This window comes from Callorhinus ursinus, unplaced genomic scaffold (genome assembly GCF_003265705.2).
Source record: "Callorhinus ursinus isolate GAN/ISIS: 27379988/994484 unplaced genomic scaffold, GSC_fseal_2.0 scaffold51, whole genome shotgun sequence".
Lineage (NCBI taxonomy): Eukaryota > Metazoa > Chordata > Mammalia > Carnivora > Otariidae > Callorhinus > Callorhinus ursinus.
In genome coordinates, this window is record NW_027397113.1 from 2,450,975 (window position 1) to 2,478,825 (window position 27,851).

Genomic DNA, 27,851 nt, shown 5'->3' on the forward strand with positions numbered 1-27,851 from the left:
ACCCACTAGCATCGCTTACCTCCTATTGGCCAGACTTCAGACACATGGGTGCTCGAAGCAGTGACACAACAGGCAAAGAGACAGACGAGGAGAAGGGGAAAAGGAGAAAGGATATTTGGGGTCTCTGCCTCTTTAGAGTGGACACTGATTCCTCCTCCACTCGTGCGCCTCCGGCGCCCAACAAGTCCTTCCTCCCCGGCGGCTTCTTCAAATGTCGGAACACCAGAGGAGAATGCTTGGCCCTCTGGATGTCCTCCCCGGGGGGAGAATGGCATTAAGATTTATCGCCAGCCCTGCCTGAGGCCACCTGCTAGAGGTCAGAGCCCCTGCTTGTCCCACATGGGGGCTTCCCTAAGCAGGCCCCAAGAGATGCACAAAGGCTTTTCCAATGGGACCCTGAGCGGCTGTTGTCAGAGGCCCCTCCCCGGGCAGGGGCAGGGCAGGGCGAGGGCTGGTGCCCTCACCTGTCACTCCCACCCTCCCCCAGGGGTGGGGCCATTTAGAGAGCGGCCAGCCAGCCGGCACCTTCCTCAAAGCCACACCCCCAAGGGCGGTGCCGGGCACGGGACTCTGGCCCAGCCATGAGCGCCGGAAGTTCCGATGTGCAGGCCCTCCTTCCAGGGCGACTGGCCGCCGGTCTCCTCCAGGCCTGGGCTCTCCGCACCGCCTGAGTGATGCTGCCACGGCGGCCGCAGGGCGCTGGCCGTGTCTGATCTCGCACGGCCCTCCGTGAGCCAGGGGCCCGCGCTGGGCGCGCACGGCTGGGTTTGCATCCGAGCCAGGCTCCGTTTGGGCTTTGTCTGCAGTCCAGTAGCTTCTCCCTGGCAGAGAGAGGCAGGCAGCCCTCCTCCCCCTGGACATAGCCCCCATGTGACTCAGGAGGGGCTGGGGTGAAGGGGGAAGGAGGGGCCGGGGCCAGGAACGAGGGTTCAAGTCCTGCCGGCCGTGGCTCACAGCCACGTGCTCTCTTGCTTGGGCCTCACGGTTATCCTCAGAGGTACCCCTTTTGCTGATGAGGAAACAGTTCAGAGAGGTGAAGCCATCTGCCGAGGTCACACAGTACGGCGTCCTACTGTTCAGAGCAAGGGCCCAGCAGTCGGACAGACCCGAGGTCAGATCTGGCTTCACCTCTCACTCACCTCTGCAGGGACGGGGCGGTTCCTTTGCCCCTCTGAGCCTGGTTCTCCCCATAAAACAGGGGTGCCCATCCCTGCCCCGGCCCCTTGCAGAGATCCTTGTAAGCCAGGCCGTGCAAGAAGCTCGGGTCCCTAAGGCAGGCCAGCTGCAGGGGTCTCGGGCTCCAGCCCCTGTCGTGATGTAGGCGAGAGGGGCCAGGCAGGCTCCTGGAGAGGGAGCCCACGCTAAGTGTCTGGGGTCCTGCAGGAGGCGCCGGTGAGGAGTACGAGGCTGGGACTCCAGTCCTGGGCAGAGAGGGGAGCCCTCGTCCTTGGGAAAAACTCACCGCCGTCCAGTGCCAGGCCCTCCTCCCTGGGCCCTACTCCCTTGCTCCGGCCTCGAGGACAGAGCTGGGTCCTCGAGGCTGGTGCCACCACGGTGGCCATGCGCTGTGGCCGCCTCCAGCGGCAGATGGTGCTGTCTCATTGAGAGTGGGGAGGACCTGCTTGGTGCCACCCGCACTCGCAACCGCCCCTTTCTCTCTGCATTTACAGACCCCGCTAACCTCCCCTAAATGCCAGTCTGGTGCTGGCCCTGGCAGGGACAGGAGGGTGGGCCAGTCTCACTGCTGGGCCGGTGCAGCCAACCCTAGGGAGGCCCCCTTACCATATATGAGGGACAAATACCTACTTTCTGATGGTTGAGCACTGCTCATTTCTCACAGCAAGCTGCGAAGTGGGCTAGAGAGGGATGTGGGGGAACAGGGGACACTTTGACCAAGAAGATCCATCTGGGGAGGTGACGGCCAAGCAGAGACCTGAGTGATGAGGAGCCACCGTGCAAAGAGGGTGGCCAGCAAGTGCAAAGGCCCTGTGGTGGGGAAGAGGCCTGGCCCAGACCCCAAACAACCATGCCAGCTGAGAGGCCACGTGTGGCATGGGCGGAAGGGCACAGGCGGGTGCCGGCAGGCGGGTCACTCTGCATTTTGTTTGCAGTGTGGTCAGGGGCTAGGTCTGGGGCTCTGGCTCTGAGGGCAGGGCAGAGGCCCCTCTATGCCTGCCAGGGGGACGTTGCCCTTGGCCCAACCTAGGAAAGAGATGCCCACTGCTCCCAAAGGACAGCCCGTGGCACTCCTGCCCCCAAGGTATGTGACCCCCAGCTCAGGCCCTCCCTTGATCTCCCACAGAGCTGAGGAATATAAAAATCAATATGGGCTTTGCCTGTTAACACTGTCCCCCCCGCCCCAGCACCCACCTACTGGAAAGCTTGTCACCAAGTACTTCAAAGTAACAGACCCAAATGGAAAGAACAAAACAAAACAGAACACCAGAGGTGTTTAAATGGGGTGGGGGTGTGGGGTTGGCCATGCTAGGAAAGGTTCATGCTCACGATCGCTAAAGTCACTCAGCTTTCTAGGAAAACTATCAAGACCCCAAGAGACAAGGGGGGCATTGAGGAACGCAACTCCTGGAGCCATATTCAGCCCTGGTGGTCCTCAAAGACACGGGAGTTAAAATTAAAAATCACTTCAAAACCCTCAAGGTCACCAAAACAAAGCAAGTCAGAGAAACCACCGCGGCCAAGAGGAGTATAAGGCACACGGTGACCAAACGTGCTGTGGGGTCCTGCATGGGATCCTGGGTTGGAAGAGGATATTGGGGAAAAGCGGAGGAAATGGAATGAAAGCGGGACATCAGTTGGTAACAATGTACCGCAAGTGGTTCATTAATAGTAACAAAGGTACCACACTGAGGCCAGATGCTAACAGAGGAGACTGGGTGTGGGGTATACAGGAACGGTCTGTAACTTGTCCGCAAACCTAAAACTATTAGAAAATTAAAGGTTTGAAACAAATAAAAGTCCCGTTTCACTGCTAACCTGTCAAGTTGGTAAGGAGAAAAACAAAAACAGAAAACAACAACAACAAAAAAAACCCACCTGGTGCTGCTGAGGATGTGGCTGAAGGGACAGTCGCCCTCTACTGCCACCTGCGCACAGACCCATCCTTTAGAGGACGGTGAGCTGAGACCCCGAAATTCTCAGCCTGAATTCAGAGATTCTGCTCCTGAAGATCACATTCCAAATACAGGAAAAAAAAAAATGTTTATGCACAAAGATGTTCATCGCAGCATTGTTTATAATAGAAAAGGAAAAAAAAAACCCAAACCCTCAGAAACCACCTAATATTAGAAACAGAGCAGAATGGTTAGGTCAACAACGGTCTATCTATAGAAGTCACAAAGTTTACAAAGATCATATCATGGTGTGAGAAAATGGTAGGGTATATTTATTAAGTGAAAACAAATCGTATTTGCAGGATGATTCATTCATTCATTCATCTGCTCCTTGAGCAAATAAATATTTATTGAGGCCTTGGCTGTGCTAGAGGGGCCCCTACACTTAAGAGCTCAGGTGTCGTGGGAGAAGCGGACCGCCGAGCTAGCAATTATCACCCCCTGGGGTGAGGGCGCCAAGGGAGGTGACCGTGCTGGAACCTGGGGTCAGGGAGGGGGTTTCTAATGTAGCCTGGGGGTCAGGCAGCTTTCTGAAGACCAGCTGCCTTTGAAGTGGGGGGCCAATCTCACGGAAGGTGGGCAGCAAGCACAGAGAGGACAGAGTCCAGCGAGTGTGGCCAGTCCTCCTGTTGGGCGGGCATGGAGCAGGGAGGTGAGGTCTGGAGGCACTGCCGAGGCCAGTGAGACTTTCCGTCAGCATAGGGAGCCACGGAGGGGCCAGGAGGCAGTGGCCAGATCGGATTGCTTACGAGCATCCCTGGGGAGCCACCCCCCGGGCTTGGGGCCCTCGTCCCCCGCTTGCATTGTGATGGACGCGTGCACCGTGACCCGCGCCCTGGGCCACAGGAAGTGCCCCACCCCCCACCCAGACCTATCAGGGCCTGCATCTCATGGGGCCTTTCTGCTGTCACATTCCTGACCTGGGTGATCGAGATGGACGGAGGCCGGGTCCCTTCTGAGCGCCACGGTCACTGCTCCTGGCGTGTCCACATCCCCTGCCCCCCTGGGACCACAATGGCTCGTGAGAAACCAAACATCCCAGGGCTGACTTGATGGCCGTCCTCCGCTGGACCCTGGGTCCTGGGAAGCACGTAGTCACACAGTCAGGCGCCCAGGGAGTGGCCAAGGACGGCAGGAAGCCCGATTTGCCCTGGCGCAGAGCATCTGTCCTGAGGAGAAAGCCTCTGGGCCCTCCTCTGTCCCAGTGTGGCACCTGCTACCGGCACATACCCATGCCAGCCAGGGAAGAGAGACGGGCCACCATCCAGCCTCGCATGGGGCTCTCATCCTCCTCGCCCACATCCTTGTGGAATCCCCACCATGAGGGTAGGAGGGGGCTGAGGCTCAGAGAGGGTGAGCGACTTGCCTACGGTCACACAGCAGGTGATGAGAGGGCAGAGCTCCACGGAGGTCTCCGCATCAACACTGGCTGGGTTGTCCCCAGGCCGCCTGGGTCTGCTGCCCTGCCAAGGGCAGCCGGGAAATGGATCATGGCAGCTTGCATATGCCTGACCCCATTGCCTCAGTTGCCTCCTGTGCCCCCCAGAACTGCCGTTGGGAGACCTACACGCAGTGAGCAAATTGTCTGCGGCCCGTGCTCAGTTACCGGGCACTGCTCTCATGATGTGCCGCATGTACTTACTGTTCCTGAGTTCTGGAAGTTTCTGAGGATGGAGATGGTGCGTTTTCCTTGGGGGGGCTGCAGATGCAGCATGGCCCCTCAGGTAGGTTTGGGGAGGGCAGCCGCTGGAGGTGTGCAGTGTGCCTGCCCCCCCCCGTCCTCTGCACAGGCCCTGCCCCCCACCTGTTTGCACAAATGCAGTGAATCTTCCAGGCTTGCGGCCACACCAGCTCGCTGGACTGCCGTCCGGGGTGGTCCTGAGCTCCCCTGGGGGAGGTGAGTGGCTGGGACGGAGGTTGGTGGCCCACAAATACTGCAGATACTTCCTGCCTGGCTCCTCCCAGGACTGGGCGCCCAGCCTGGCCCATGGCAGCGAGCTTCTGGACAGACAGAGGACACAGGGCCACCCTCCACCTTCAGCTCTCCAACTGCTTCTCGGCTCTGAAGATAAAAACGCCTCTCCCAGGCTCATGAGACCCCGTGACCCACCTCCCAGGTCCCGAGGCCCCATCTCCTCCTCGGCAGCCACACGGCCACCTTCGGCTCCCCCCGGGAAGGAGGGAAGGCAGGCCCCGGGTCGGCCTTCGGGTTGAGCAGGTCAAGGACAGATGCCAAGGCCAGCCTGAGCCCCGGGGTCCCAGCAGCCCATTCAGACCTGGGGTCGTCCCAGCACTGCAGCGGGGAGATGGGGCTGGCTGCCGTCCGAGGCTCAGAAACCCGCGTGGGTCTGGTTCACCGTCTGATGCCGTTGGAGCCTTCCCTGCTGCCCCTACACCTGGCCCTGTGCCCAGAGCTGGGACTCTCGCCTTCGCCATGTTTGGAGGTGCCCACAGCCGCCAGAGAGTCCTGCCTTTAACACAACATTCCCTGTGGCCTCTGGCCTTTGCAAAGCCCTGCTGCACCCTCAGCCTCCCTCCCACAGCAAGGCCCTGTCTCACCTCCAGACCTTGCTCTCTGCCCAGGTCACCCTCCCCACCCCGACCCAACTTTCAGGTCGACCAGATGCCCCTTCTTTGGGAACGTGCCCCTGGCTCCCACCATCTCCCACCCAGAGGACCCCTGATTTCCCTTTCGGAATCCTCCCCTGTGGGTGTGCTTCTGGCCGTGGGATGGCCGTCCCCCTGCCCCCGCCGCCGAGGTGGACTAGCAATGGCAGCTCTGCCTCGTGTCCTGTACCCGAGCAGAAGCACAGCCAACGTTGGTTCAGTGACGCCCTGGGCTTTAACCTGCACCCGGGCCTGCCACCGGGATAATGCCTCGGGGGCGGGGGGAGCTCTTGAGTGGAAGGGAGGAGACGTGCTTCATTTAGCCCTCGGCTGACGTTTGGGGTACCAGGTGGCACGATGCACACCTGAGTCACTTTGCAACCTGCCGTCTCCGGCGGCCAGCGTCCTACCTTTAGTAAAATGGGAAATGGCATCACTTTATTGTTGGACTTCCTTTCTGGTTTTTTGTTCCCCAAAGTTCCTCCAGTTAGTGCCTGCATATGACATGAAAGGACCAAGAACGTTTCAGTGAGCAAACATGTCGTGCGTCCAGCCATGGGAACCAAGGGAAACGGGCTCAATTAATAAATCAGGGCTGCGATCCAGGAACTCGGCTCAGGGAGGGCTCCCCGAACTCAGGGTGTTTCTCGAACACACATTTCAGGGCAGGTGACTCTTCTCCCCGGACGTCCGTCCACGGGGTGAGTCTGAGTGAAAGCTGGCTGGGCTGCCACGGCCGTGGCTTGCCCTGCGCCCCGGGCTCTCGGGCCGCCTCCTGCAGCTGGCCTCTGTGATTGCACAAGGTAGGGCGTGCATGAGACAGAAGCCGAGGCACCTCAGAGGGTCGTCCAGGTTTTATTTTGGTTCTAGCTCCAAGCTCGCCCGGTGGCATTTCAGGCCCTCGAGCCGGGGTCTGGGTTTACTTGAATGAGCTGCTGGGAAGAAGTCCCGGCCCATCTGACCTGGTTCTCAGGGAATGACCTCTGGCTGGGAGCATCTATTTTAAAGGAGGCTGCCATTTGGTCTTTGCCAAAATAGTTGAAAGAAGACCCCAGAATAGCAGGCTGGGTCTGCCCCGGCTTAGAAGCCGCATCTCGGGCTTAGAGGCAGGCGCGTGGGATGTCAACAAGCAGGCGGCAGAGGCAGAAAAAGGCCTCTTGTCACCAAGGCCGGAGGCTCAGGAATGGCCTCCTGGCACCCCGGAGGGCCAGCGCCCCTGGGCTCGCAGCCAGGGCAGGAAGGCCCCCCCGGGGTGACGTCAGAGGTGGGCCTGGCTCAGCAGCGCCTTCTCCTGTAGACATTCACTTGGGTCATCGTGCCCCTGTTACCCATTCCGCAGATAGGAAGACAAGGGTAAGAGCCTGCCCAGGTTCCGACAGCCAGAGTCAGGGCCGGAGCAGTGCATACAGGCCCCCAGCTTACACCTGAGCCCAGCGGCCTCCGCCCTCAGTGGCAGCGGTTGTGACAATGATGGTGGGTGCAGAAATCCTAAGTTACCTCCTGCAGGTGCTGCCTCTTCTGTCCCTGAGCCCTGGAGGGGGCAGGGGAGGGCGTAGGGGACCCAGTCAGGGGCTCGGCTCAGCACCTCTCCCCCCAACCTGAGTAGGAGACTCGTGTGCAGCACCGAGTGGTTTGCGTCCAGTGTGAGTCCTGCAAGCAAGCCCGGGTGAGCTCAGGGGACACAGCCCGTGAGGCCGACCCTGCAGGAAAGCTGCCTCCGGGGGTCTGACAAGAGCGAGTCTCTGGAAGGGCTTTTCCTGGGCACACGTGACTCCGAGAGGGTCTACTTTGCCCACATTGATGGTAGACCCCCCCATGGAAGGCATGACTCAGTGTCTCCTCCGGGCCTTGGGTCCCTTGTTGGTAAGTGGGACTGATAATACCTGTGGGGGTTGTTGAGACGCAGGGTCCATGACAGGCACAGCGAGTCCCCCGAGCTACACAGCCTTTCCCAAGCACCGTCCTGTGGGTCGCTCCCACAGGGCCAAACACAGTCCTTAAAACGGCCAGGCTCGCACTCAGCACCGCAGCCTGGTCAGGGCCGAGGTGGTTGCGGGGAAACTGAGGGCACTGAGCGCTCTTCGGGAGCGCCTTGCCCACCAGGGAGGCAGCGTGAGCAGGGGCCAGCAGCCAGGGTGCCCTCGGGGCCTCGGGGCGTGGTGGGTGAGAGAGCGCACAGGGAGGGGACCGCGAGCCCCCACTTACCCGGAACCCTCTGGCTGGGCACCTTTTGTCCAGTGCCACAGTTGTGAGCTTCTCCTTTCTTTTTCTTCTTCTTTTTTAATATTTTATTTATTTATTTCAAAGACAGAGAGCAGAGGGAGAGGGGCAAGATTCTGCGCTGAGCACGGAGCCCAACAACCCAACGTGGGGCTTGATCTCACGACCCTGAGATCACGACCTGAGCCGAAATCAAGAGTCCGATGCTCAACTGACGGAGCCACCCAGGCGCTCTGAGAGCTTCTTTCTGTCTCAAAAGGCTGGGGCTGAGCTTTCCTGTGGCCAAGCTGTGATGGGGTTGGACTGGAGAGGCCAGGCCAAGCTGCCTACAAAGGTCAAAGCTGCACTGACTTCAGAAAGGTGAGTAGGGGGCGAGCTAGGCTCCCTCCCTGAGCCACACCTGTGGCCCAAGCCCCTGTGTCCTCTGGTCCAGTGAATAAAAGGGACAGATGACCCGCTCCAAATGAGCACTCTCCTAGGACAGACCCCACCCAGAGAAGGCAGCAGGCCACCTACCTCACAGCGCCCCCCGCCCCCCCTCACGAAAACCAGGCTATTCGCTAGCCTGCCCAGACCTCACCGGGAGCTCTCCTTAGGTGCGACAGCCTCAGGGCAGCAAACAAAGGGACAAGGTGAAGACCTGTGACACTCCTTCCAACTCTCCCACACCTGGAAGCAGCCCCCTGCTGGGGTCCAGGGTGGCTGTAGGCACAATCGGGGACTGCACTGGGGCGCTGGGGACGCAGACGTCTCAGGGAGCGGAGGCCCACAGGCATGTCGCTGTCATGCCATGACTTGTCCCCCGAATCCCACACCGTTGACAAAGATGCATTTCTCCCACAAGAGAGGCCCAGGACAGCAAGCAAGGATGGTGGCAGCCCCCGAGGTCAGCAGCGCGAGCTCCTGGCAGAGCTCAGGCCCCTTCTGTCTGCTTGTGGATGGACTTGCTCTCATCTGCCCCCTCTCTCAGAGCCGGAAGTCCAAGTAGAGAGTCTGCCGCAGAGACACATCATACTGGCCTGTGGGGACTGAAAAATGCAGTCAGATGTGTCCTGACTGTGGTCCGCATGGTCCTCTCACCCCGAGGACCACTCCGGCCGGTCCATTACACGGTGTCGGTTTCTATATGTCTGTAGGTCCCAGGTTTGGAAAGAAATGTATGTAAAGCACATGATACGTTAGAAGATTTTCATCCCCATGTGCGGCCGAGCTGGACTAAGTTAGCAATGGGTCCCCTCTCTTTTTGCTTACCCTTGCTGTGTCGGGTCTAACCCTGGGCCTCCCAGTAAAAAAACAATGGGCATAATTCATCCTTCTTTCAAGGTCTTGGTGAAGAAGCCTAGGGAGAAACTGCCCAGAAGCTGAAAAAGTCCAACTCCCAGGACTGGTAGTAAATCCTTTGCTGACTCCAGAGGCTTCTGTGTCTTTGCTGTCAACAAATTTTATTTTTATTTTTATTTTATTTTACTTTATTTTATTTTACATCAACAGAGTTTGGTGGACAGAGTGGGAAAAATCATTTTTGATGCTAAATCGCATGTGTTTTGAACCTACACTTCGGCAGACGTTCAAATCCCCGAGTGACTTCCCGGTACCTAAGCTGTCATTCCACCTGCTCCTGTGAATGAGGCTTCTTGGCCTTTATAGCAGGAGGACTGGGAGATGGGTTGGAAATTGAGACCAAATCCCATACTATCCCAGCAATAAGTAATAATGATCATGTGAAATCACTGCAAACCACAAACAAAAACAAAACCCTGTCCCCCCTCAAATTAAAGATTTGTTCCTTTGAAAAAAAAATTTTATTTATTTACCTGTCAGAGAGAGAAAGTACAAGCAGGGGAAGCAGCAGAGGGAGAAATAGGCTCCCCGCGGAGCAAGGAGCCCGATGTAGGACTCAATCCCGGGACCCTGGGATCACAACCTGAGCCGAAGGCAGATGCTTAACCAACTGAACCATCCAGGTGCCCCTTATTTGTGCTTTTTCCTTATCCATCATTTGGCATGATATTCACAGTATTTTGATCCACTATGCATTAATATTTGCGATGAAAACAAAAGCCAGAACAAAAAAGCTCACAAAAATTCGTTTTTAAAACATTTCAATTCATAGAAATCTTTTGGTTCCAGACAATCATGATCAGGTGATCAAAAAAGATTTTCAAGATTAAAGTCAGCTTAAATCGGGGTAAATTTGGTGGGGGAATAGAGTGGAAACATAAATGCAAAGAAAAAGGTGAGGATTTATCGTTTTTGGCTTTTGGAGTAGAGTTGTTCACATTTATTTTAAAATAAAAGTTGGCAGCTATCAAATCGTTATGGTTTTTAGACTCCACTGGATACGTTTTTAAAAGAGTAACAGAAGTAATTTATTTAAAAATGTCAATATTTTAGATACACGAGAGATCGTGTTCTTTGCAACCCTTCATGATACATATTGGATTTCAACTTGATAAAGTGCAGGGCTCGCTCGCAGGCCAGGATGGGCAGCAGCCGAGGGGGGGTGGGGTGCAGATGAGAAAGGGGGCCAGGGTTCCCCGGCCCCCTCCCCACGGAGTGCCCCCCCCCGACCTCCTGTCCCCATGGACAAAGAAACAAAGCTCCCCAGAGCAAACGGGAGTTTTCCAACCAAGGTCAATCGAAATCCAAATTCGGGATGGGGGCTGGATTTATTGGGTCCTTCAAGGTGGTACGCCTGGGGCTCCTAAGCAGACTGACGTGTCCTATGTAGGTGACAAAGTTCAGACCTGCCCGGGAATAAAGGACACCTGATTTCTGTCTGAACAAAACTGAGGGCAGGACAGCCCCAAAGCTGAGGTCTAAACTTTGCTCCAAGAAAAGGTGCAGCCTCTGCAGGGCGGTCCTGCCCCAGTCCCATTGCAGACACCTGTCTGCACTTCCCCTTCATCTGGGCTCCCCGGCAGTGTGGGATGGAAGCAGGAGAAGGGAGAGGAGCCCCAGCCCTGTCAGCCTCCAGGTGGGCCGAGGCCAGCAGGGGCGAGGCAGCGGGCCGTTCTGGAAACACCAGGACGGGGCTGTTCCATTTCAGCCCCCGGAAGGCGCGGCATGGGGTGGGGACCCACTGCCTCAGAGCACGCAGGGCCACTCTCTCCCCCGCCCTGAAGTTTTGTTGGGTCTCCCATTTGGTAGCGAGGGTCCATTTCATTTACGCCTCCCAGACCTCACCTAGCAGGTGAGCATCATCATCGTAGGCCAACTTTACAGAACAATCAACAGAGACTCAGATAGAGGGGGAGTGACTTGTCCAAGGCCACATAGCACGTCAGGAGAGGGGCTGGCATCTGGACCCAGCCTGTCCGGCTCCAAGTCCCTGCCATTGGCCCCACTGGGACATCTTTGCCCCTTGATTTGGGGCCTGTGATTATTCTGCAAGTTGCATGAAGTGGGCTAGGTGATAGTTTTTGGACTGTTTCTGGCTTTGCTGTCTCAGAACCAGAGAACGGGAAAGAGAGAAGACCCACTGGGGCGCAGATGCCACATAGAGCGTCAGCATGTTGTCCAGAACTTTCCCTAGGCCCATAGGGTCCATCGCGGGGCATGGGGTGGGAGGGAGGAGAAGAGAGGAGTCCAGTTGCCTGCGTTGATGCTGACGTTTGGAAGGATCTTTCTTTCACCCCGCCTGACCCAGGATGATCTGAGGGCCCTGTGGGCGGGCTGGGGTGAGAGGTATGGGGTCCAGCTCCCTCCCACACCAGTATTTCCCATCCACTTGCACGGAGCCTGGCTGATTCTCATGCTCACAGAAACAAGCAGACCCCCGGTGTTGCTGGGGAGAGGGTGGCCTCAGTGTCAGGGGTGCTGCGACACGCCGAGCCTAGGGCCAGGGGAGCCCCTCCCCACCACACCTCCGAGGATGCCCCTGTCCTAGCTTCCGGATGGTCAGCCCCCAGGTCCCCGGCGTAGGCACTGCGGGGTGAACTAGGACTCCATCCAGGTCCACACGCCTGCCCGCCACCCCCAGCACTGACTTCCTCTCTCTTCTCGAATACCCAGGAGTCTCTACCTCTGGGCCTTCGCCCTGCTGTCCCCTCTGCCTGGAGCACCCCACCCTTCCCTTGACCGGCTCCTTCTCACCTTTTAGGTGTTGGTTGAAATGTCCCCATGCCTACAACCTGGTGACTCCACTGAACATGCCCCATGACCTCCGAGCTGCAGCCTCCTGCTGGTTCGCTGGTTAGGGGGGGGCTCTCCCTCCCCAAGATGTAGGTTCTGCAGGTCAGCGGCTGTCAGACTCGGGCAGGGACGACAGAGCTCTGAGTGACAGGGTTAAACCCCTGGGTAGCCCTTTCCTTCTCTGGCTTCCCACTGTCCACCGTGATAGGAAGATCATATTCAGTACACATGGGTGGGTCCCTTCTGGATCTGACTGTCTTTGATTTGAAATACAAGGAGGGACTGGTAGGGAGCAGGGGGGCTGGTTATGCATTTTACGATTTTCCAAGTGGAAAGCTACTAGGGTTGTGATTTGATCCCCACCCTGGAGCTCACAAAAGATTTTCACCTACACGGTTTGATCCCTAACATCTGAGTGCGACAGACAAGGTTGGGACCATGAGCTCCGTTTCACAACAGGGGAAACTGAGGCAGGAAGCAGCGTGGCTGGGAGCTTGGGCTTTGGTCCAATGCCATCTGTTAGCTCCATGACCTTGCATGAGCTGCAAAGTGATAATGATGATGAGCACAGCCCAGCTTCCCTGCCGCAGGAGGAGAGACAGGGGAGCAGACACACCAAGCCTGGGCCAGCCTGGCTCCCGACAGCACCCAGTCAATGTCCTGGCCTCATTCTGGAGAGGTGCTGGGGGTTCAAGGTCTGGTTATGCATCTCATCCTCATTATCTCCACAACTACGTGAAGGTGGAAACTGGGCACTGAGAGGCAAGCAAAGTGCCCACGTTTACCTGGTGTGGGAGGGCGATCAGGACACGTGCCGGGCCCCTGGGTAGGGGTGGCAATGCCTGCCAGTCAACCACGGCTGTGTGCATTGCTAGGGCCTGTGGCCCGCCTGGTCTAAGTGCTAACATGCATCCTCTCACTTAAATCCCCCAGAAGCTGTCAGGCATGAGAACTCTGATTCCTCAGTTTACAGATAGGGAAACAGAGGCATGGTTCTCTGATGCTCCCAGGCTTGAGTATCTAATATGTACAGAGATGTACCAACCTGTGCATCCCCAAGGTGGACTGCTTTATTGATTTGTAGTTGTAAGAACTGTCCCTGCACCTGTCACTCTGCCCGGGCTGAGTCAGCTTCCACATGAAAGAGAAGCCGGGAGAATAAAAAGGGAGAGGAAAAGCTAGTCGGCATGCAGCCAGCTCTGGGCGAGTTTCTGTCCACTCAAGACACCTCTGTGAGACAAGATGTGACCTGCTGTCCTGTCTCTTTGATGCCCTGTGATCAAGGTGACTTAAAAAAAAGTTGTGAGGAATAGTTCAGTGGTTCCTCAAAAAATGACACATAGCATTCCCATATGATCCAGCAAGTTCCATCCTGGGAGTATTCCCAAAAGAAATGAAAGCAGATACTTAAAGACCACTTTTTTACCTATGTTGGTAACAGCACCGTTCACAACAGCCAAGGGGTGGAAACAACCTGAGTGTCCGGGAATGAACAGATAAATGAGAGGTGGTCCATCAGAATATGATTCAGCTTTGAAAAGAAAGGACGTTCTGACACTGCCACCACATGGATGAGCCCTGAGGACACCGGGCTTAGTGAGAGATGCCAGTCACAAAAGCCAAGCCCCATATGATTCCGCTGCCATGAGGTCCCTAGAGTCATCAGATTCACAGAGACAGAAAGGAGAATGGTGGTTGGTGTTTAGTAGGGACAGAGAAAGGGACGGGGAGGGGGCTGAAGGGGTTAGCGTTTATGGGGGCAGGGTTTCTTCAGTTTGGGAAAAGGACAGAGTTCCAGAGACGGATAGGAATGCTGGATGCCCAACAACGTGAAGGTGCCGAATGCCACTGAGCTGTGCACCTAAAAATGATCAAGATGGAAAATTTCATGTTATGTGTATTTTACCACAATAATAATAATAAAAAAAAAGCTACAAGAAATGGGCTGGATCTCCCCTGTCTTTGGATGTCCAAAAGAAAGCAAGTGTCACCCATTTCTTGGGGTGTTGACTTGGTGTAGACACGTCCCATACCGATGGCCTTACCCTTCTCCTTGATGTTTGCAGAGAGACTCTCCTGTGAGGGCCGTGTGGAGGGAAGGAGGCCGGGCAGAGAAAGCAAAGCTCCCCCAGCTCCAGAGCCCTGCCTGGGCTGTGCCAGTGTCCTGCCTCAGGACAGGGACTGAATTTACATACAGCTCTTCTTTATTAGGAGTAGTATTAAGCCAAGTGAGTTCTTAATAGCTGAGCGGGTAGTTCTGAGAAGCCCTGTCACTCCTGGAATAAGACATAACATCATCATCATCATCATCATCATCATCATCATCATCATCATCAAATTCCCAAGGATAACAAATGAAAAAAAAAAAAAAAAAAAAAACAGACCAGACCCTTGTGAAGATACGACACTGTGGGGTTTCTGTAGGTTAGAGAAGGTCACCGTTAGGAGGGCTCAGCGTGGATCCTTGGGTCCGTCCCTCCAGTCCCTGGTGATGATGCAAGGTGAGCCCCACCCAGAGGATAAAAACACGTAAATTCTGTCCCGTTACTGTGAGCCAGGCCCTGTCCAAACCTCCACAGGGCTTGCTTCCAAAGCACCGACTGTGCTGTTAAGGCTGACGTCCAGCCTGACTGTCCAGCCCGGGAGTTGCTGCTGTTGTGCCCATTCTACAGATGGAGACCCTGAGCATGATCTGAAGGGCAACAGCCAACGTTCCCGAGCCAACAGGGATGGAGCCTGGATTCAACCCTGAAGCAGGAGGCTGAGAGCGCAGACCATCCACAGGGCATGACATGCTTCCTCGGACCCCAGGTTCTTGGTAAATGGGGGTCCCTGGGAGTGTGAGCAGGGCCTGTTTCAAGTCCTCAGGGGGGCTGGATCTGGAAACATTAGTCACCTTGGTCAAATTAAAGGGAAAAAAGCCGGCGTGGAGCTTCCCGTGGGGGCGCCGGCAACTCGATCCCAACGTCTCCCTAGCACCCAGGTGTAGCAAGGGGTTGGGTGCTGCCACTTTGAATGGAAGGGTCTGCGGGCGGAGGGGCTGCCAAGCTGCCCGGAGCCAGGCTGCCGTTCACGCACAACACCTCCTGAGCACCTACTGCATGCCGGGCACCATTAAAGCCAAGGGGTGGGGGGGGGGGGGCACAGCCGGGAATAAGACACACCTGAGTCTGCTCCTCAGAGGTGACAGCAAGCTGATGGAGACTCCTGAGGGCCAGGGAGCAGCTTCCACCAGAGGACTGCCTTGTTGGGAGAGGGGCACTCCGAAGGTCTCCCCAAGTGACGGAAAAATCCGAGGGAGAGTCCTCCAGCGAGGAGGTTGGAGAGATGGGAGGAAGGCCAGTGTGGCCAAGGGGGAGCCTGCGGGGGCCGGGGGGTGACGAGAGACCACCCAGAGGGGTTCCTGCCATACCCCTCACCTGATGGCTGACTGGTCTTCACTGTGCTTTGGCCGGCTCCACTGGACACTTGAGGAGGCCTGCACAGGTAAGGACAGGCTCAGGGACCCACAGTGAGCTCCCAGCCCCTGACACCTCTGCTGGCTGTTAGTCCCTCCAAGGGACGGTCACCAAGAGCACCTACAGTGTGCAGGTGGGCCAGGGGTTCTGGGAGATGAACCAGGTGAACCAGCTGCTAAATTCCTTCACTGAACTTGCCAGCAAATAGGAGACACAGGAAGGGAGCTCCCTGCGGGGGTCCTGGGAAGAGAGGGACCACACCCTGTGAAGACATCAGGAGGGGCCACCTCCTGGGCCCAGAGACGGAAAGGACTTGGGACTTGTCTCTCGGTCCGCTGCATGTGTGCCCTGGCCAGAATTATCTTCTTGGTCCTAGATCCGAAGTCTCACCTGGGGGGTCCGGAGTCCCCAGCAGCTCTGAGCCGACAGCCCAGAAAGGCCCTGGCCTGGGTGGGCACTGCTCTGGTAGCCTGCAGGCCTAGAGGGGAGCAAAGAGCCTCATGGAAGAGGCTGGAGACCCGGTTCTCATCCTGCCAAGGCCCCCCTCTCTGGGCTTCAGGACAAGAGACCTCAAATCTCCCAGGTCGCCTCTCCTGGGGTGAATGAGCCCTAGCAGTGTTCAGAGGTTGGGTCCAAGGGCAAGGAATGGGGTAAGAGGTGGGAGAGGCCAAAATGGCCTGGGGATGGCTCTGGTCACAAGTGCCGGGGGCAGCAGGGGTTGGGGTGGGCTCCAGGGCCCGCGGCAGCTGTGGCTGGGCAGGACCTGCTGGGAGGTGGCAGCAAGGCTCCTCAGCTACCCCAGAAAACAGGGATTTTCACACCTAGGTGAGCCAGCACCTAGCTGGGTCTCTGGTGAGTTCCGCCCCCATCAGGCTATAATGGGCACAGTGGGGAGTGGTGACAGCAGATGTCAAGGGTGGAGTGCTCCAGAGGCTTGGCCTGGGTCCCCACCAGGTATGGGGCTCCAGCTATGGCCCTTGACTCTTCCTCCTGCGAATCAGCGGGGAGGGGGCCGTGAATATCCTGCATGGCTCTGAGCCCTGCCACCTGTCCTTTCCTGGAGGAGGATGTGTATAGAAGGTGCAGGGCTGTGGCCTCTCCTGGGGGTAACCCCCACGCCTCACCCCCTGCATTCCCTTAGCAGTGCCCACTGGAAGCACCCTGCTCAGGCGATGCCTCTGGCTGGCTTACAGAACTCCATCTCTGCATCTCCCCAGTGTGCAGGGGGCCAAACCAGAGCGGGGAGGGGGGACTGACTCCCCCCCAGCCTCTGGCGCTGGGATCTTCTTTCCCCGGCAGGTGCTCATGTTGCTGATTGCCCTACCCTACCCCCAAAACCCAGGCAGGTCTGCATGGTCCCAGCAAAGGAACCAGGTTCCCGGGAGTCACTGAGAGGCCAAGCGCTAGGAGTGGCTGCTGGGAACCGAGGGTGCCTGGTTAGGGCGGCACTCAGGCTGCTCAGGCAGAGGCGGAGAAAGGGACAGACAGGGACAAAGTGCAGGAGGCAAAACTTTGGCTGGAAGGCAGGAGTGGAGGAGACTCGAGGGGCGGGACCAACAGGTCGGTGAGCCGGCGAAGCCAGGGGTGGGGGCCGGGGACCCTCCAGGTGGCACTAGCGGCGCTCGTCTCGGCCGCCACCCCTCCCCCAGCCCTGATTGGCAGGCGGCCTGCGACCAGCCGCGAGCGCCACAGCGCCCCGGGCGCCCAGGCGAACGCGAACGGCCCCCCGCGGGAGTAGGAGGGGGCGCCCGGCTATATATAGTGGCTCGGTCGCTGCCGGCGCAGCGCGCAGGGAGGCGCGCACCGCTCCGCAGGGTCCCAGCCCGGGCCGTGCGTCCTGCCCCGCTGCCCGCCGCTCCATGCAGCCCGGGTAGTTGCCGGCGCCTGGGGGCCCCCGTCCCTCGCCTCCCGCTCCTCCATCGGCCGCGCACTCCCTGCCCCGGTCCCGGCCGTGCGCTCCCGCGGGCCGCCACAGGCGCAGCTCGGCCCCGCGGCTTCCCGGGCGCACGGCCCGAGGGCGGGGATGGCGGGGCCCGGGGCGGCCGCGGCGGCGCTGCTCCCGGCTGTCCTGTTGGCCGTGCTGGCGCCCTGGGCCGGCCGAGGGGGCGCCGCCGCACCCGCCGCACCCAACGGGACGCTGGGGGCCGAGCTGGAGCGCCGCTGGGAGAGCCTGGTGGCGCGCTCCCTGGCGCGCCTACCGGTGGCCGCACAGCCCAAGGAGGCGGCCGTCCAGAGCGGCGCCGGGGACTACCTCCTGGGCATCAAGCGGCTGCGGCGGCTCTACTGCAACGTGGGCATCGGCTTCCACCTCCAGGTGCTCCCCGACGGCCGCATCGGCGGCGTGCACGCGGACACGAGCGACAGTGAGTGGGGCGGGCCGGCGCGAAGGGTCGGGGGCCCCGAGCAGCGGCCGCCCCTTCAGACCCGCACTCAGGGTCGCGGCTAGCACCTGCTGGCGGCCGTGGGAACCGGGACGGACTCGGGTTCGGGGCCCTCCGGCGCAGGGACACAAACACTCTCGGCCCCGGGAGTCGCCGCGGGCACGGCCTTTGCGCACCCGGGCGAGCGAGCCCCGCCTCCCCGCCTTCGGAAGCCCCGGCTCTGGGTGCGGAATTCCAGCGCCTGCGCCCGTGGGCACAAGGCAAACGGCGCAGCCAACCGGCACCCGCGGGGGCCGGGAAAGCGCGTCCAGGTCGGGCCTGGCTCGCGGGCCCGCGGGGCCGCCCGGCTCCTACCGACCGGGACTGGGCGCGGCCGCCCCGGGGCCCGGACGGGAGGCTAGTGACTCCGCGCCCGCGCACGCTGGGCTGCGGGGCCCCGTTACATCCACCCCCACCCCAGAAACCCGGGCCCCGGTGGTTCGCAGGCCGAGGAGGGGGTCCGGGACGGGTGGGGCGGGCCAGGGTCCCCTTCCCGGGTGTGACCCGCGCCCCGCCCCCAGGCCTGCTGGAGCTCTCACCGGTGGAGCGGGGCGTGGTGAGCATCTTCGGCGTGGCCAGCCGGTTCTTCGTGGCCATGAGCAGCAAGGGCAAGCTGTATGGCTCGGTGAGTACCTCCCGGGCCCGCAGAGCCCCAGGCTGGGGCAGCACACGGGCAGGACCGCGACCCTTCCAGGACGGCCTGTGCCTGGATCCTGAGACTGTGGTGAGTCACAGGATTGGCACCGCCTCCCCCCAGTACATAAGTACTCCGAGGCCTCGCTGGTGACCCCGGGCCTGTCCAAACAAGGGGCAGAGAGCCAGGAGAGCAACAATGAAGTTTCTGCCATCCCTGAGTCGCACCTTCTAGTCCATAAAGAGTGCCGTTGGCAACCCTTCCCTGTAGCCTCTCTCCAGTGGGTTCCGGCAGGCAGGACTGCAGTCTATAGGGTGGTCGCGGTGCAGATGAGATTCTCCGACCGTCAGGTACCAGGCAGGTGGCTGGAGCACCAGCTGTGGGGGGCTGGCCACCTCGGTCTTCTCACCCTGTGGGGGTCTTGGCACCCCAACTTCCCAGGAGAGACATCTCAGCCAGAGCAGGGCTGGGTCAGAAAGGAGCCCCTGACAAGTGGCCCTCAGGGTTCCTTGGCCAGGAGGGGGCCCCACCCGACCCTGTCCCTTCTCCCCCCCAGCCCTTCTTTACAGAGGAGTGCAAGTTCAAAGAGATCCTCCTCCCCAACAACTACAATGCCTACGAGTGCTACAGATACCCGGGCATGTTCATTGCCCTGAGCAAGAACGGCAAGACCAAGAAGGGGAGCCGAGTGTCCCCCACCATGAAGGTCACCCACTTTCTCCCCAGGCTGTGACTCCCGGCGTCCTGCCTCAGTTTCTGGATGCTCAGGAGACTTTCTTCAGATGGACGGTCTAATGCAAGAGTAGGTGTAAGATATTTAAATTAATTATTTAAATGTGTATATATCGCCACCAAATTATTTATGGTTCTGTGGGTGTGTTTTATATTTTTCTGGGAAAAAAAAAAGACAAAAACAAACAAACAAAAAAAAAAACACAAACAAACCAAAAACAAAAAAAACCCCAACCCTGAGTTTTCTGGTAAGACGATGAAGACCTTTCCACTGGATTTATTTAACTTGTCAGAAAGTTGTCACAAGTGTGCTGCTACTCTGTGTTTAAAAACGGTGACATCAGACTCGAGTCTCAACCCTGCTTTGCATGGTCCCCTGCACTGCGGTGGTGAGCATCCCTGTGTCTGGAAAGGCCTTCCCGGGGCTCTGGAGACAGCTAAGGACCCTCCCAGCCCTGGCTCTGCTCCGAGCATCCTCCAGCGCCCCGCTCCTTTGTGCCCTGTTGCTATTCATCCGGACATATCGCCTTACTTCGGGTACAGAAAATGCACTGTGGGAGCGCACCGCTGCCCCTCTGTTTTTAGATCTGCCAAGACTGACCTTTGAACTTTTCTGTAGTCAATCTTCCTCGATCTCTCCCCGATGGGGGATACTCTCAGACAACTTTATAAACTCCTGTTTTCCTTTTTTGGATCAGCCGCAGCCCGTGTTTCTCTGTGGCCACTGGGGCAGAGGCAAAAGCAAAGCAATTTTGTAAATCCAACGGAAAGGAGCCGATATCCCACGGGAAGGCTTGCAGTGGACAGATGGGTGTATTTGTGACCACAACCCAAGCCCTAGTGATAAAACACAATACGCGATAGCTGGTACTTCTGATAAGTAATAGAATATAGGGGTTTTTTTAATTTATTTTTTTTTTAGGTTTTTTTTTTTTTTTTTTTTTTTTTTGTAATGTGCTTCCCTGTGCTTGGGGAAGATTTGGGCTAGAAGTAGCTGTTCGTTTTAGGTGAAATGTCCCTGTCATTGTGCAAAAACACTAAATGCAGTGTTTGCATGGAGGAAGGTGCTGCTTCTCTCCATTGCATTCCCTGATGAAGTGGATTTAACATCTACCTCGAAAGCCCTTAACCCACTCATCTGGCGAAATCTGCAGAACGCTCAGACCGGGCACAGGCGTTGGCCATCCCAAGTGGCTCTTTTTCCATATGTAGCCAAAGGGGATTGCAGATAGCGTCGGTGCGTCCCATTGAAACCTTGTCACGTTTGAGCTATCTTTACCCCGTGATTTACTTTTAGTAAGGATAATCATGGTGAAAATATTTGCAGACAGCTGTTAGAGTGCACTATATGGTCACCAAGTAACCTTATATTTTTCTTTATATATTTTACAAATGTAACCCCTGTCGCTGCAGCCAAGATGGAAGAGGCAGGGTCAGTGATGTTTAAAAAAAGTCCTGAGGTGATGGCAAACATTGAATTTTAATGAATGACTTTTTAGAGTTTATACAAAATGACCTTAGCTCGCTACCAGAAATGCTCTGAATGTTTTGTCAAGACTTTAATGCTCTCCTAGGATGTTTCTGAACTGCCTCCCAAATTAACTTTATGGGAGTCGACAGACAGCAAGACTGGAAAAGGCTGATTGGAGTTTGTGTCTTTCACATTCCTCTTTAAAAAACTCTTTGTTCGAATGCAAATCATCGACTTAAAATACTGTCCTTAAACCGAGGCTAAGAGGAGGAAGGAAGCCCCTTGTGAAGCCCGACGGCCGGGCTGTGTACATCTTAACCTGCCGTCCGTCCGTGCCGTGAAATAAAAACGTTTTTCAATGTTAAACTGCGTCCCAGGCTCCAGGAGTCTTGAGCAGAGGGGATGCTCCCGGGTCTCCGCGCTGATCGTGGGGGGCGGGGCTGGAATGTGTGGACCTTCGTATTTCAAGTACTCTCACTTTCGTTAAGTCTTAGCTGCCTCAGACGATGGCACGAAGTCTCATCTCAGAGCCCAGTCAGGAATTAAGATGTCTTAAGTGCAGAATGTGGTCGCCCTTGGCCCCTTGCGCCTAGTCAGCGAGTCACGTGGGAAGCGTACAGAGATGTCGTTGGACTTCTTGAAATATTGCAAAGTGTTTCCGTTGTGATGGGATTTAAGGTTTCTGTACTTTCCGCGGTTTGCAGAATCTGTCTGTAGTTTTATACAGGTGCCGACTCCTATTGTGATGTATGTGCTGTGCACACTGACATAACACTGAATAAATGGAAACATTTACCATGTTTGAAAAGAACCCGATTGGACTTGATGTAAAGAACCGGGGAAGGTATTGAAAACGATTAAAACCTGCCTGGAAATGCTAAGCCATGGCTCCCTCCCGCCTCCCAGTGTCTATTTGAGGCCTCAAGCCTTGCCTGGCTGTGGCTGTGGGTGGGGGTGGGGGAGATGAATTTTTGCCAGCTGTGTCCACACAAATGTGGCCTTGAAGACGGGAGCCTAGTGGGGTGTGAGCGTCACAGAGTTTCGTGAGGACTCTGAATCTTGCAGTTTATTCTCGTGATGGGGCCAATTCACACCATCCCCGGCGCACCCCCCCTTGGCCTGGCACGGTCCACAGCAATTTGCACTTTCCTGGGGGTGGGGTGGGGAGTGAGCCCCCAGAGCTGGTCATCAGAGGATTGACTCCAACAGAGTTTTCCAACTCTTAAGTAGACACCACCCATGAGTCTTGAAATCCATATAATGACTGCAACTAGCCTTTTGTGAAAAGGAAACGGAATACAGTCAGGTTGCCCAGAAATTTCCAGAGTGTATCAATCCCGGGAAGGGCATAGATTAGTTTGTGACCACATGTATATAACTAGTCTCTACTGGGATGTGATGGAGAACGGGTTTGTTAGTGTGGATTGCAATAAAAAAATTCAACACTGACCTAAGGTGCCTAGAATGTCGATTCCCCTCCCCGCCCCCAAAATAGATCCAGTCGCTTGACAAAAAGACCCAAAAAAGGCAATCAGCGCTGCAAGATCTTTAATTGTACTTATTGTGCTGTCCGAGACATCACCTTCTCCTTCCCTTCATTTCGACGCCCGTGACCTAGATGTGCCCAAGAAATGCATGGGCAGTGAGTGTTTTGGGTTAAATCGTGTCCCTGGCTTAAATCGTGTACCTGTATAAGAAATGTTGGAGCCCCTAACCCCTAGTCCCTAGAATATGAGCTTGTTTGGAACTAGGGTCTTTAAAGAGGTAATTTCGTTAAAATGAGGTCATTAGGGTGGACTTTAATCCCATGAGTTGGGTGTGCCTCTAGAAAGTTCAAGTAAAGACGGAGGGAGAAGGCCCCGGGAAGGAGGAAGTTGGGGTGACATCTCTATGAGCAGAGGAATGCCAGGGAACACTGAAAACCGCCCGCAGGCGGGAGGGCGGCCCGGAGCAGGTTCACCCTCATGGCCTCAGGGGATTTTGAACCCCGGCCTCGGGAACAGGGAGACATACGTTCCTGTTGTGCTAAGGTGCCCAGTGTGTAGCACTTTGTCCCTGCAACCCGAGAGAAGCTAATAAGGGTGGTTATTCATATTTCTTGCGGGGCCTGGGGTGGGGGGGCCGTGAGGACTGGAGCGCTGACGGATGTCTGGGCTTGGCTGGTCTTCCACCGTCAGCCATGGTCCCCAGAAGGTCTCTGGCCCAACACGGAAGGCCTCATCCAGCTGCTGGGGCAAAAGCCTGCCCAGCATGGGTAGAATCTGACACCTGGACTGGGCTTCCACCGGGCCTTTCCCCGCACCTGGCACAGACTGCAGATGGGCCCAGAGGGGGACGGAGGGGGCACCAGCTCACATAACACATATTTGTTGCATGCCTACTATGTGCCAGGCACAGTGCTAAGAGCCCGGGGTATCCAAGTGAGGAAGAGGGAGGCCCCGGCCCGCACAGGGCCCCCATCACAGTGAGGGAGGTGGCCGCACAGGAGACCATGAGACATCTGGCAAGGGAAAGGGAAAGAGAGGGTCAGGTGGCCTCCACCTTGGCCTCACTGGGAAGTGGCATTCGAGCCAAGACTTGAAGGCGCCGAGGGAGGAAGCCATTCTGGGAAAAGCATTCCCAGCCAAGGGAACAGCCAGGGCCAAGGTGCTGAGCCGAGGGCAGCGCCAGGCGCCAGTCACCAGTACGTGGGAGCCCCCCGTGGCTGGGGTACTGGGAGGGGCGGGGAGGCCAGAGAGGCCGGTCGTGGGGACTGAGCAGAGAAGGGACACAGCCCAGCGGGAGTGTCGATGGTGGGGTGGCGGGAAGGGCTGTGGGCCTGGGGCCCTGAGACAGCAAGCAGAGTACTGAGGACCGAGGAAGGCGGCCCGGGCGGCCCGCTGCCCCGGGGTACCTTCTCAGGCCTGTGTTCCTCACACTTGCCCTCCCCAGTGACCCAGCCTCAGGCCCACTGCCTCCCAGCTGTGTGACCTTGGACCAGCCCAGGGACTCCTCTGAGCCTTACAACAAACACTAACTGCCGCCTTTTGTTATCATTAATCTCCAAAGAGACAGGTCGTTATGGTCTTGAAGTCCCAATCCGTTTTACTCTGTGCCCGGGGTGCTGTCCTGGGGGCGGGGGGGGGGGGCCCTCCTCCGGGCGTGCCTGGCTCCTCGGATGGCCCCGGATCACACTCCCAGATTCCTCCTCCTCCATGCAGCCCACGCTGGTTCACTCCTGCCTAAAGTGGGAGGGGTCGAGAGCTCCCCAGCTCTGAGTCTTTCTTTATCAGGAATATTTTCTAATTGTTCTTAGTTCATAGTTTGAATCCTACACGCTTCTTAAAAAAACAAAACAACATGGGGCAAGGCCGGGGCCCACACAGGGCCTGTCGTGGGCGGGGGCAGGGAGAGCAGCGGCCCAGCGCCAGGGCCCTGCGACTAGGCCTGCCCAGGGAGGAGCTGACCGGCCACCAGAGTCCCAGGGCCTCAGACACCCTTGCTGGACACTGTGATGCCCCCTCCCCTCTGGGAGCCTCAGACCCGTTCCACTCGGGGCTGCAAAAGCACCTCAGCCTCCACATGTCCACACCCTAGAATATCCAAATCCGCCCACCCGCCATCCTCCTGCCTGAGATGGGGTTTCTGAAGCAAGAGGTTATCAAGGAAAGAGCTTTTGGGGGAAAAGACTATTAAAAAAAAATGAGGGAAGCAGAGCAGGGCCAGGAAAAAGGGAAACAAAGACGTGATTGCAGCAGAGTCTGGGGTCTAAGCAGGACGCTAGAGCTGTCCCACCTGAAAGCATGGGGTCCCTGCTTTTGTACCCCCTTAGCAGTCAGTCCCTGCCTACAGGCCGCCCCGAGGGGAAAGCAGATCCTTCCAGGCACATTCAGGCAAGGCAGCTCCTTTCCAGGAGCTGGGAGGCTTGGCCATTCGCAGCTGGGGGATGAAGGCCCCTGGAAGAGGGGTCTGAGTGGGGACCACCAGCATCCACCACACCCAGCAGTTCTTCCTAACTCTCCAGGGTTAGCCACGGAGTAAGGAGTTACATCATTCCTTGCTGGAGCCTGTTTTCCTTCTCTCCCCACGACTGGGATCTTCGGGGGCACGGATGGACGGGGCCAGGCTTTGCGCACCATTCCCGTGTCCCCAGCACCCAGCACCAACCTGGGCACCTACCAGGTGCTCACCCAGGCACACTTGAGGAGCCTCTCCTGCCATCGCTGTGTGTGGGAGTTCAGTGTGTGTTCTCCACCAAGGGTCAAGGTCACACACCACCAGCCCCTGCGGACCGGGAGACCAGGAGCCGGCTGGTCAAGGAGCTCACAGCGGGGGCTCACCGAAGGAGAACTTCCTGGTGTCAGTGCCTGCTGGCTTAGGCTGCATCCAGGGAGCGCCCCTCTACTTGCTAGATGGGATGCTTCCTGATCCATGGATCGCTTAATAAAGGCAATTAAATTAAAAAAAAAAAAGACTGTATTCGAAACTAGCTTCCCCACTCACCTACTTGCCCCATGCCCTTCCCCTTTATTTTTATTGTGATAAAATAAAACACAAGTCTACCATCTTGGGGCGACTTGGTCGGTCAAGCCTCTACTTTGGCTCAGGTCATGATCTCAGGGTCCTGAGATTGAGCCCCGTGTCGGGGAGTCTGCTTCTCCCTCTCCCTCTGCCTCCCTCCCCCCAGGCCCCCCCCACCTTGCTTGTGCTCTCTCTCAAATAAATAAATAAAATCTTTTTTAAAAATCTACCATCTTAACTATTTTTATTTTTTTTAATTTTTAAAAAGATTTTATTTATTTATTTGACACCGAGAGAGAATACAAGCAGCGGGAGCGGAGAGACGCAGGGGGAGAGGGAGAGGGAGAAGCAGGCTCCCCACTGACAGGGAGCCCGACACGGGGCTCGATCCCAGGACCCCAAGATCATGACCCGAGCCGAAGGCCAACGCTTAACCAACTGAGCCACCCAAGCGCCCCAGCATCTTAACTATTTTTAAGCGGAATAGTTCGGTGGTGTTAAGACTTTCACACTATTGTGCAACCATCACCACCATCCATCTGCACCACTTTTTCATCTTTTAAACTGAAACTCCCTCCCTGTTAACCACGAGCTCCCCCTCCCCCAGCCCCTGGCGCCCACCGCCCTACTTTCTGTCTCTATGAGCCTGACAGCTCTAGGGACCTCGTGTAAGTGGAATCACACAGGATTTGTCCCTTTGTGTTCGTCCGGCTTATTTCACTCCGCGGGCCGTCCTCAGGTCCACCCATGTTACGGCAGGGTGTCACTACAATCGCCTTCCTTCTTAAAGCTGGAAAATATTCCGTTGTGTGGACGGGCCACGTTTTGCTTATGCCTTCAAACATCGGTGGACACTTGGGTTGCTTCTACCTTCTAGCGATGGTCAATAAGGCTGCTGTGAACATGCGTGTGCACGTATCTCTTTGGGATCCTGCTTTTAATCCTGGGGATATGCCCAGAAGCAGAGTTACTGGATCCTAGGGTAATCCCAGTTTTCACTTTTTGAGGAACTGCCCTAGTGTTTTCCCCCCGGGCGGCTCCATTTTACCTTCCCACCAACAGGGCACGAGGGCTCCAACTTCCCCACATCCTCGCCAACACTCGTTTTTTCTGTTTTATTGATCGCAGCTCCTGATGGGTGTGATGTGGTATCTCATTGTGGTGTTGATTCGCATTTCCCTGGGGATTAGTGATGTGGAGCACCTTTTCATTTGCTTATTGGCCTTTTATTTGTGTGTCTTCTTTGGAGAAGTGTCTATTCAGGTCATTTGCCTGGTTTTTAATGAGCTTGTTGTTGGGTTTTAGTTCTCTGCATGTTGTGGGTATTGATCTCTTATTAGATATGTGATGTGCAAACATTTTCTCCCATTCTGTGGGTGATTTTTTACTCTGTGGACAGTCTTTTCATGCACGGAATTTTAAACTTTTCATGACGTTCAGTTTGTCTATTCTTTTCTTTTTCGTGGTCTGTGCCTTTGGTGTCGTGTTCAAGAAATCCTTGCCGAATCCAACGTCATGAAGCTTCTGCCCTACGTTCTCCTGCAAGAGCTTTATAGTTTTATGCCTTACCTTGAAGTCTTTGACCCTTCTGAATTTATTTCTGTACGCGGTGCTGAATAAGGCTCCTGTTTTTTATATGGCAGGTAGTTTGCTCATGTCCAAGCTTCTGTTTCTCTGCAGTCTGTGCATTGGATAGTGAGCTGGGTTTTCCTGTAGATGGGGACAGACTGAAATGTCCGCTGGGATGTGTGCTGTCTCTGTGTGCGCCAGTGCCAGGCGCTGGGGGTCACCCGGGAAAACACACAAAATGCAAGATGCAGCTACCTGCTGGATGCTCTGAGCCTGGGGCTCGCTCTTTCTTTTTTTGTTCCAAAGGGAGATTTGCAAGTGTTAGAGATGTGTTAAGGACTCACCATCACCAAACAGAAACTTTCTCCTCTTAATGAGCATGGCCTAAAGGGACGATCTCACTGTGACATGCCCTGTGATGTAATGCCACTCACGTCCCACCTAAAATCAGTTCCCCTGCTGGGGGTCAGCAGGATGTTCTGCCCTTGGATCATACCCTCTTAATACACACAAGGGGGCAAAGACAGTGGAGTCTCTGGGTGGACAGGGAGCCAAACCCCAGAGCGTCCTGTTGGCCTGTGCCTCTCTCGGTGCAAGTGGCCAGACTCCTGGAGAAAATAGAAAATGGTAGGTGCAGCTCTGTGGAGGTTTAAGAATGGCCTTGACTTCTTTGACTTGCTTTCCATTCCATTGAGTGTCCCCTCCCCTTGTGACTGCCCCCCTCCCAGCACGAGTGCCCTGTGTGCCTTCTGAGGCTGGGTCATGAGAGGCAGCCCAGCCTCCATCTTGGTCACGGAAACCCTGGTGCCTGCAGCCTGGAGCCACCGTGTCACAACCCCATGCTCCACGGCCACCATGTTGGGAGGAAGCCCAGGCTGCATGCAGAGGCCTGTGTCCTCCCCGCCGTCCAGGGACAGTCCTTGCTGTGCCTGGAGGTCACACCGTCTCAGCCCAGGCCCAGGACAAGGAAAGAAA

General features: G+C 56.6%; 1 protein-coding gene across 1 annotated transcript; it reads left to right on the forward strand.

Annotated features, from left to right (window-relative positions):
- The first annotated feature begins 17,573 nt into the window (after positions 1-17,573).
- On the forward strand, positions 17,574-19,475 carry FGF4 (fibroblast growth factor 4). The gene is made up of 3 exons (XM_025879221.1): positions 17,574-17,913; positions 18,492-18,595; positions 19,161-19,475. Exons 1-3 carry the CDS (start codon positions 17,574-17,576, stop codon positions 19,335-19,337), a joined length of 621 nt encoding a protein of 206 aa, XP_025735006.1. The 3' UTR covers positions 19,338-19,475.
- Positions 19,476-27,851: the final 8,376 nt, after the last annotated feature.

Coding starts and splice junctions, on each gene's coding strand:
- FGF4 (XM_025879221.1), top strand. CDS start 17,574: ATGGCGGGGCCCGGGGCGGCCGCGGCGGCGCTGCTCCCGGCTGTCCTG. Junction 17,914..18,491: donor GCACGCGGACACGAGCGACA/GTGAGTGGGGCG, acceptor CCCCGCCCCCAG/GCCTGCTGGAGCTCTCACCG. Junction 18,596..19,160: donor AGGGCAAGCTGTATGGCTCG/GTGAGTACCTCC, acceptor TCTCCCCCCCAG/CCCTTCTTTACAGAGGAGTG.